The sequence below is a fragment of the Pseudophryne corroboree genome, chromosome 6 (genome assembly GCF_028390025.1).
Source record: "Pseudophryne corroboree isolate aPseCor3 chromosome 6, aPseCor3.hap2, whole genome shotgun sequence".
NCBI lineage: Eukaryota > Metazoa > Chordata > Amphibia > Anura > Myobatrachidae > Pseudophryne > Pseudophryne corroboree.
The window spans coordinates 149,536,157-149,546,861 of record NC_086449.1 but is presented as its reverse complement, the minus strand read 5'-3'; the positions used below and the strand labels follow the sequence as shown (position 1 = coordinate 149,546,861).

The 10,705-nt window shown below is 40.9% G+C and overlaps 1 protein-coding gene across 2 annotated transcripts; it reads right to left on the bottom strand.

The window, feature by feature from the left end:
* Positions 1 to 2,940: 2,940 nt before the first annotated feature.
* NEURL3 (neuralized E3 ubiquitin protein ligase 3) lies at positions 2,941 to 10,138 on the bottom strand. Of its 2 annotated transcripts, none has more exons than XM_063932016.1 (4): positions 10,034 to 10,138; positions 5,818 to 6,291; positions 5,486 to 5,536; positions 2,941 to 4,583 (listed from the first exon to the last, which is right to left on the bottom strand). In XM_063932016.1, exons 1-4 carry the CDS (start codon positions 10,062 to 10,064, stop codon positions 4,240 to 4,242), a joined length of 900 nt encoding a protein of 299 aa, XP_063788086.1. In that variant the 5' UTR covers positions 10,065 to 10,138; the 3' UTR covers positions 2,941 to 4,239. The 2 variants fall into 2 exon arrangements, with proteins under 2 accessions (XP_063788086.1, XP_063788087.1); XM_063932017.1 differs by lacking the exon at positions 10,034 to 10,138 and adding an exon at positions 8,049 to 8,120.
* Between the last annotated feature and the right edge of the window lie 567 nt (positions 10,139 to 10,705).

Genomic DNA, 10,705 nt, shown 5'->3' with positions numbered 1-10,705 from the left:
CTCTGCCCCGGGTCTCTCTCTGTCTTCCCAAGGTCTCTTTCTCCCTCTGCCCCAGGTCTCTCTCTCTCTCCCCCCCATGTTTCCCTCCCTCGCTATCTCTCTCCCATGTCTCCCTCTCTCTCTGCCCCAGGTCTCTCTCTCTCCCCCATGTTTCCCTCCCTCGCTATCTCTCTCCCATGTCTCCCTCTCTCTCTGCCCCTGGTCTCTCTCCCGTGTCTCCCTCTCTATTTGCCTCGGCCTCTCTGTGTCTCTCTCCCATGTATCCCTCTATTCTCCTCTGTCCCTGGTCTCTCTCTCTTCCTCTGCCCATGGTCTCTCTCTCTCTCTCCCTCCGACCCTAGTTTCTCTCTCTCCCATGTCACCCTCTCCCTCTGCTCCTGGTCTCTCTCTCTGCCCCTGGTCTTTCTCTCTCTGCCTGCCCCTTGTCTCTCTCTCACAGTTACTCACCAAACAAGTGAAACCACGCCCCTCCCCAGTCAACCACACCCCTTTTCTGTTAAACTAATTTTTCATGGGGGGGGGGTGGCGCCATTCTTTACCTTGCCCTGGGCGCTAAAGATCCTAGTTACGCCTCTGTTAATAAGGCAGCATCCCCTCCAGCATGTCTGGGATTGTCACAATCCAATCGAAGTGTAATAGATTTAGCCCAGTTGACAGTGAAACCAGAAACTTCCCCAAATAAATTTATTTTTTCAATTAGGTGATCTAGCGAGTCAGAAGGGTCGGAGGTGTATAGTAAGATGTATAGAGGTAATACCTCTGTGTGTGTCATTTTGCAGTATACGCAGAAGGGGACCAGTGGCTATGTTCAATAGAAGTGGGGAAAGTGGACAGCCTTGACGGGTGCCAAAGGATAAGGGGCTAACCACAGAATCTATTAAGTAAGAAAGAGGTGGTTGGGGACATGTAGTGCACGAGACCTGCATCACACATTCACAGATGGACTCCAACTGGCTAGAAAGAGATGTAAGTCTGTGCTTACTGGTGCTGGACCAATATTGCCAGAGGGCTGAGAACACTCAACTGTGACATTTTCAAGATAAATAGTGGTGGTTAAAAATGTTATATTGTGTCAATAGAATATCTCTTCTATTGATGCTTTTTGTTAAATAGACCTCTGTATGCTGAAATTTAATTCAGTTTAGCTCTCAGGTGATCCTGGCCCCTATGTGAAGAGGGCAGCACAGACGGTTTAATGGTTAGCATTACTGCACTGAGGTCATGGGTTCGATTCCCACCATGGCCTTAAATGTTTGGAGTTTGTATATTCTCCCGTGCTTGCGTGGGGTTTCTCCGTGTAATTCGGTTTGCTCCCACAATCCAAATATACAGTGCCTTGCTAAAGTATTCACCCCCCTTTCCTTTTTACCTATTTTGTTACATTACAACCTGTAATTTAATTTATTTATTTTTTATCTGAATTTTATGTGATGGATATGCACCAAATAGTCTAAGTTGGTGAAGTGAAATGAGAAAAATTTTATATAAAAAATAATTTTTATAAATAAAAATTTGAAAATTGGCATATTCACTCCCTTTGCTGTGAAGCCCCTCAAAAGGTCTGGTGCAACCAATTACCTTCAGAAGTCACATAATTAGTGAAATGAAGTCCACCTGTGTGCAATCTAAGTGTCACATGATCTGTCAGTATAAACACACCTTTTCTGAAAGGCCCCAGAGGCTGCAACACCACTAAGCAAGAGGCATCACACCATGAAGACCAAGGAGCTCTCCAAACAAGTCAGGGACAAAGTTGTTGAGAAGTACAAGTCAGGGTTGGGTTATAAAAAAATATCCAAATCTTTGATGATACCCCGGACCACCAGCAAATCCATCATCTTCAAATGGAAAGAACATGGTACCACAACAAACCTGCCAAGAGAGGGCCAGCCACCAAAACTCACAGATCGGCAAGGAGGGCATTAATCAAAGAGGCAGCACAGAGACCACAATAAGCCGTCCACTCCATAGAGCTGGGCTGTATGGAAGAGTGCCCAGAAAAAAAGCCATTACTTAGTCTTAAAAATAAGAAGGCACGTTTTGAGTTTGCCAAAAGACATGTGGACGACACCCCAAATGTATGGAGGAAGGTGCTCTGGTCAGATGAGACTAAAATGTAACTTTTCGTCCACCAAGGAAAATGCTATGTCTGGCGCAAACCCAACACATTCCATCACCCCAAGAACACCATCCCCACAGTGAAACATGGTGGTGGCAGCATCATGCTGTGGGGATGTTTTTCAGCAGCAGGGAATAGGAACTGTTTCGAGTCAAGGGAAAGATGGATGGTGCAACATACTGGGATATTCTTGACCAAAACCTGTTTCAGTCTGCCCGTGATTTGAGACGGGGACGGAGGTTCACCTTCCACCAGGACAATGACCTGAAGCATACTGCTAAAGCAACACTAGAGTGGTTTAAGGAGAAACATTTACATGTGTTGGAATGGCCTAGTCAAAGCCCAGATCTCAATCAAATTGAGAATCTGTGGTCAGACTTGAAGATTGCTGTTCACAAGCGGAAACCATCCAACATGAAGGAGCTGGAGCAGTTTTGCCTTGAGGAATGGCCAAAAATGCAAAGGTAATAAATTGTAATAAGAGGTAGCAGCATCTTGTGACCTAAACAAACTTTCATGAGTGACTGGTTCCTAATTAATTGAATGGCTTTGCTCTTATGAATAGGGGTTCAGCTCACTAATTGGCTATCCCCTCAACATACCTCAGTGATGTCATTGTTTGCAGCTATCTTTCCTCTATGATACATTCCGCATGCACTAAATCAATCTGATCTCATTTTGGATGCTTTGGGTACCTGAAGTTGGAGAACTAGACAATGTTAACATCAGCCAAATCAGCTTAACAAAATTATATTACCAGCTACAGTGTTTCTATTTAATCCTAAGAATACCAACACATTTCTGTATAAAAATATCTTTATTATTCTGTTGTAAAAATAGCATATTATCACATATAAAAAATATATATACATAAATGTTACTCGACAAAGACAACCAGTATAAAGGTAATTATCTCAATACAGCTTTTAATAAAATAACAATTAACAAAATAGTTGACAATATTGTCCAAGTCAACCTATTTCTCTTATGTGCAACGCAACTCTTATTTCTTTGTCCAGCTTCTTTATCCAGCATAATTTGTATTTTGAACCTGCCATTTTTTTTCCCTTTAACTTGGCATCCTCTTCCTGCCCTTATTTATTGGATCTGTTTTAAATTGTTCCTTGTAAACTACCTCTCCTCCTTCTCTGGTCTTTTCTCTACTCTTTACCTTTCATCTCCTGACCTCGCTCTAATCAACTAGGCTAACCTTTCTAATCTTTCTCTCTACACCTTACTTTCCAACTACTTACCTATCCTTATCTCTCATGCATTCAGCTAACCTTCCTTATTCTTCTCTCTATGCCTTACTTCCCCATCTACTTACCTATCCTTATTTCTCATCCCCCAGGCTAACTTTCCTTATCCTTCCCTTTTTCTGCTCACCTTCCTTTCTCTTACTTATCTCTCCTCCACCCAGATAACTTTCCTATTATTATCTCTCCCCCTCCCAGGTACCATACCTTGTCCTTCTCCTTACCACCCTTCCTTTCCCTAACAAATCCTTATCTCTCCCCACAGGAGCTTGGTCTTCCCAAAATTCAATCTATTTCATGCCCAACCTTCTTCCTTCTCCATAGTGCTACCTCTCTCTCTTTCTCACCTTCTCCGTTGTTTCTCTCAACAGATAAAATTGCACTTTTTTGCTTAAACACTCTGCTACTAATTTCTTCTCATCCATTTTCCACATCACTTATGTCACCTACTACTTTTCTCTCATACCTCACTCTTCTTACTTGTACACCTTTTATCCTCACCCAACTCTATATTTCTCTTGCACACTCTCTATTCTGCGCTGTAAATTTGCTCTCATTTTGATTAATTTTAGTTGATTATGGATGTTTTTTTTTTTTTGTTTTAATAGAGGCTCATTGAAAGTTCCTAACAAAATGCCAGTGTCTTTCCATATTAGTTAGCAGTCTTGTCTTGCACATACCACAGTTATAACTGGTATGCTATATACACAGCTGGCAGATATCTGAAAGGAATAAAAAACACGTAGATATTGGCCAGCTTGGCTTATAATGTCCTTATCATTCACAAAAAAACTGTACAAAAACTGTCCCCGTATCTCAACAGCAGCATCTGAGGGGTGACTGGAGCAGACGTATAAGGTACGGTCAGCTACCCTGGCTGGGGAGCAGAGGCATTTCCCCAACATCCTGCATGCTGAAGATATCTTGGCGGCACAATGGACAGATATTGTTCTGTCTTCTAATCTTCAGGACGCATGGCTTACAAAAAGAACAGTGTCTGCAGGGTAGCAGCAAAGTGTCCACTAGCCTGTCCTGGCAGATCACACAGATGGGCTCATCTTCTCGGAAGAGACGGAATTTCATTGCCTGTGAATAGAGATCCAGCTTTGTGGGTTCTTGCATGGAGTGATATTTGGATTGGGGTGACTGTGAAAGTGTGTCCAGTGCTACAGGCATGAAGTTGTTCCTTGTACCCATTTTATGGTCCACTGTAGAAGATATAAAGAAGAGACAAGTGAGGACTTTTTGTTTTCATATATGGGCACCTCAAGCATATGCCTAGGGTTACTCTGGTCATTGGGCGGTATAGAATGGTTCATATGTTCATACTTGTTGCTATTTAACTATTAAATTTCTTTTTATCCACATGGTCTTTACCAACTACATACTTAAAAGTTATTTTCCAGGGTTGCAAAGTAAACATCTTACTGCTTGTATAGTTCCACGTAAGTGGAAAGGTATAAAAGATATCACAATGTGTCTTATAAACGTAAAATTACAGATTAAACACTCATTCTCCTCACTCCTACAGTAGCAGAGACTATCTTCCTATATAAATGAACATGATTCATCCTGTACAGCAGGAGAGGTATATAGAACAGTCCTGGAAAGTTTTCACATACATATAAGTTAGCTCATGGAAACTGATTGATTTTGGTGCGAGAGAGCTGCCTAAATGAAATCCTGCACAGCAGCTACAAGGAGAGCAGGATAGTCAGTAAGAAAATATGCATACATAATGAGAATAATGAAGGTGTGGTTAGGTAATTTAAACCCGATTGTGACAGTGACCTAAAAATACCGGATATGTGATATAATAATTAATTGCCATAATGTATTAAGCTTCTAGCTACTTGAAACGGTCAGTGGAACCCATCATCATATAGATATCTCTTATGACCTATACGTGATAGATACAGCATATGATGATGGGTTCCACTGACAGTATCAAGTAGCTGTATGATTAATGTGCAGGAATTATACTGAGACGAGCTGAGCAGGAAGAGGGTGTGATCCAGGAAGAGCTCAGGGAGGTTTGTGGACAGAGGCTCATTTCTCACTGACCCCATTGCACCAATAAATGAATTCACAAAGAATAATGTGAGCTGACCTTTGTTTTGAGGGCAGGAATATGGAGTATCCAGACACTCTGTGCTGTCGTCTGGAAGAGAAAATATCACATTAGAGTCTCTCAATTAAATATATCTCTCTCCAGTCATCTACTCAGCATGAAATAACTCTATACTACGGGGTTTGCAATGTGCTGCAATCCAGCTGCTGTGGAACTACAAATCCCAGCATGCTCTGCCACAGTTTTGCTGTTAGGGCGTGGTAAAACTGTGCCAGGGCATGCTGAGACATGTCGCTGCACAACAGCTGGAGTGTCAAACGTTGCCTACCCCTGCCCTATACCATGACCAATGATGCTGGAAGACCACTCACCCAGTAGCTGGACGGCCTTTGTTTTACCATAGACATCCATCATGGCCCAGATTTGTGCTTTCCTTGGTAAACCTGAGAACAGCAACTTGGGCCGTAAGTGCCCCTTCACTTGATAGAATACTTGTCCCTTTCTGTCCACCCAGAAGCATAGTTCTGCTCCTTCCTGGCACTGTTCCTCTGGAATTCCCATGGCCCAGAAACCACTAGTATTAACAAGGTTAGGGCAGGCGAAGGGTGGCAGGGCATTCCGATCAATGTTGCTTGGATTCACAGAGGTAAAGCCCAGGCGTAGAGCACCAAACCATCGCTGTTCAATCTCTAGCACTTTTAGCCTGACTTTTTCTTTGGGGAGCAAGGGTCGATTTGAGAAGGCCAGACCATTGTGGAAGCTGTGGATTCGTGTGGCCTGGTGGAGGCAGCTGTTCAAGGAGATATTTGAGCCTCTACAATGAGGATGGAAAGAGAGCCCTATGGCTAGAAAACAGAAAAGGAAAAGAAGATCAGCAAAACTGTAAATTATATGTTCAACACACTGTGAGATATGTTATCAGGTCTTCTAAAGAGTGGAGAAGTGGGGGAGTTGCCCATAGACGCTTATATTTATCAAGTATATTCTACAAACTGATATGTTGAAGCTGATTGATTGATTGATTAATATGAGCAACGTCTCCTCTCTTTAGAGGGCTTGATAAATCTCTTCCACTGTTACTACAGGACATAATCAGCTCAATACGATATTGTACCATATATTGCAATATATTAACAGTGCACTGTATTTTATCAAGCATCCAAACACTGTATGCCTGATACACACACGTCACCCTGTGCTGCATTTAAAGATCATTATTTGCAGGAACTGAACTGTCCTGTAAAGATCAGATGCAAGAGGTTAAAATAACTTCATAAACATTATTACAGTATATGATATCTGTGTATATATATACGACTGCACTTTTGTGACCAAAATATTACATTTGGGACATGAAAATGCCTCAAACTCTAAATCACGGCTATAGTGTATATAGCGTCACCTGTCCTGTGCCTAAACTTATCAGATTAGCCATTAAAATGTGGCAGTTATTAAATATACATAAAGCACTGTAATCAGTTCAGGTGTTTGGTGCATGCCTCCAACTGTTACCTATTATCATATAGGTGTGCAGTATGCATTTACATGAACGTCAATGCAGTACAGTGTGTATGTTCACTGTGTTTCCAGTTTTAAATGGTTGGCAGGAGATTATATTCCATGATTGCTGTCAGCAGCTACGTGAACAGGGGAAACACATAGGAAGTCAGAATGGTGTAATGGAATAAAATCATTTACTTCTATCTGTGGCTGTTCTAATATACAGGCAAGTTTACTAACTAACCAAGCGGCATGACAGAATACTGGAATAAATGTGACCAGCAGCCCAGGAGCCAGCTCCACTTGTGCAACATACTGTACCACAGTTATAGCTAGGATGCAGTTAATGATTAATCTTTCCTTTGATGATTTGTAGAAGACAGGTGATGATAAGCTGCAGTAAAGCCATAATGTATGTCATTTTACTGCTTTATTTTTTGGGGCATGGAAACAAAGCTTGCATTCTGTTCTAGCTGTACAGTATATCCGGTCACCGTCATACAGGTGTTCCTTATCTAAGCAATACTGTACCAATAAAAGTTACACATTAATCAGTTCAACGGCCAAATGATAAGATCCAAGCTATAGAACAGTGTTTCCCAACCACGGTCCTCAAGGCACACTAACAGTCCTGGTTTTAGTGATATCCAGGCTTGAACACAGGTGACTTAATTAGTACCTGAGTTATTTTGATTTAACCATCTGTACTGAAGCCTGGATATCACTAAAACCTGCACTGTTGGTGTGCCTTGAGGACCGCGGTTGGTAATGCCTGCTATAGAAAGTAAGGGGTCGATTTATGAAGCAGTAAAAAAACAGTGGAGAAACAGACCAGTGGAGGAGTTGCCCATGGCAACTAATCAGCATCTCCCTTACATTTATAAAATGTATTTGATAAAGGCTTCTTTCAAAGCTGATTGGTTGCCATGGGCAACTTCTCCACCAGTCCTTTTCTACACTGTTTTTGCTGTTTCATGAGTAGACCCCTAAGTCACTATGCAAAGTGTGACTGCTAAGACACTGCATTGTCCAGTCTTGTCCTCGTGACCTCTTATTACAGTATAGCAAATCATAATTCAATGTGCTGTCAGCCAGTCCATACCTCCCAACATGACCCTCTCCAGGAGGGACAAAATGCTTTGCTTCTGGACTTTTCTCTTAATTTATGATTGCCGTCACCTGTGCTGAAACACCTTTCTTATCCAGTAATCTGTTCAACACAGGTGCCGGCAATCACAAATTAAGAGAAAAGTCCAGAAGCAGAGCATTGTGTCCCTCTTGGAGAGGGTCATTTTGGGAGGTATGCAGTCTCCACTCCATGGGATGACTTAGCCACATAATGCACAATGTAGAATTATTCTTGTGATTGCTGTGTAGTGACAATTTCCAAATTGTGTCACGCACAGTGCACCGCAATGACTAATATTCCTCACATTACCATATAGATCCCAGTGTCTCACACAGACCTCAATCAATCAACGTATGGCACAAGACTATGCTGTCACAATCAGGGGCTTTACTATACATTTGGAGCTGCATAGGAAAATCTGGTATCGCTTAAGGTTGATAAACTGATTTGACAGAAAAGTAACCCCCCCCAACTGTGGACCCCATAAAGGCTGCACTGCTGCTACTAATCTTTGTACATAGCAATATCAAGTTGATGGCTTTCTAAATTCATGTTGGTTCTGAAAGTTTACTGCTGGAAGTTTTTACCCCTGTATTTCTAATTAAGATAGAACTTTTCTACTACAATATAGAAACAGGTGCAATTATTAGTTGTTTGTAATAAACTTGTTTGCTATATTTAACTGCTTGTATGAACTGCAAGAGAGACTGACAGACAGCAATGAGGGTAGGCAGCATTTTACTTTGCTGCAACTATATTGTTGCACCATGCAGACATTTTAACACTAGAACAGCGCATGTATGTCTATAACAGTAGAAGCCAGATTGTTTTCTAAAGGTCCTAAATGCATTTGCCGCAAGTAAATTTATTGAGGAAATCTATAGTGATCTTATACAGTAGTAAAATAATAGTAACTAATTAATTTGTATTTTGCATGTTACGATTTGTGGATTTAAAGGAGAATAAAAACACCAGTGGGTGTGAGGCCCTACTGCTAAGAAGAATAAACATTGATTTTAGCCATACATCTGCAGAATATGAAGACATATCGTTGTAGTGTATGGGGCCCTTTACTCTTAATCAAGAGGGTGTGACATATAATATAACATACATGTATTGCAGCTTCCTGTCAATGTGCTTTTTCCATTTACCAAAAACATATTGTAAGAAAGCTTCATCCTAATGACTCTACATTGTAAGTTCACAGATTAATGAATTTGCCATTTTATTTTCAGATTTGTAAAGATTTTGCTCAAAAAACAACATAGCAAACACTGAATATTTACTTAGCCTTGGAGAGAGATAAAGTGGACGGAGATAACGTACCAACCAACCAACCAGCTCCTGTCATTTTTCAAACACAGCATGTGACATGGCAGTTAGGAGCTGATTGGCTGGTACTTTATCTCCGTTTCTTTATCTAACTCCAAGGCTTAGTACATAGACCCCACAGTACCAGCCAACAAGCTCCTAACTGCTATATTACAGGCTGTGTTTGAAAAGTGACAGGAGCTGGTTGGCTGGTACTTCATCTCCGTCCACGGCTTAGTAAATAGACCTCCAAAGTACCATTAGCTATTAACTGCCACTTTACAGTCTGTGCTTGAAAAAGGACAGTTAGGAGATGATTGGTTGGTACGTTATCTCTCTCTACTCTTTGATAAATCTCCCCCAATATGAGAAAAAAAGTTTGCAAAACATCAGTGCTTGCCATTTCCTGGTTTTATGCAGTCACAGAGCAGTTTTGCTAATAAATGTATTATGCACTCATACAGTCAGTAACAACTATATCATGACATCAGTCAGTAACAACTATATCATGACATCAGTCAGTAACAACTATATCATGACATCAGTCAGTAACAACTATATCATGACATTTCAATGAATGCATTACAATCTCAGGGATGAAACACATACACTGTCACACACATATACTTTGGCAGCACAGAACTCACCTGGCTTTGCTGAGCTGCAAGATAACCCCATGGTGTGTACTGTAGAATTGTGACTATACACAAACCATGTGTATGTGTTTATAGTTTTATACCAGCCTTGTAGAGGGAGGGACTTAGAACCTGGGACATTCCCTTTTTATGTTACACCCACTTTCATTTTCTCTTCTTTTTTCTTTCTTTTTTTCTATCATGTTGGAAAACCCCTGACAAGGAAATGCAAAGGCTTCATAAAGCAATCAGAAAGCCATGAATATATCAGAGGCATCTCATGTGACCCACAGCTCACGCTTTAGTCTCAGGGTTGTGTTACAAATAATTGCAGCTGGGATTTTATTGTAACTTTTTTGTAGACAAAATATTGGCATCTCCGCTGCACTTTCCTGTGTAGTAGCTTCATTTCTGTTTATATTTTATAAATGTTGGGTGCTGTTTTTAAGCTTTGTTTGGCTGCAATATTATGATCAGTATTTTAATATTATAAAAATAAATGGAAATAAACAAATTTAACATAAATTATGAGTGAATTATAACTGCCATTGTTAGTTTACCTTCTGTGCTCTCTATCTATGGGGGTAATTCCAAGTTGATCGCAGCAGGATTTTTGATAGCAATTGGGCAAAACCATGTGCACTGCAGGGGAGGCAGATATAACATGTGCAGAAAGAGTTAGAT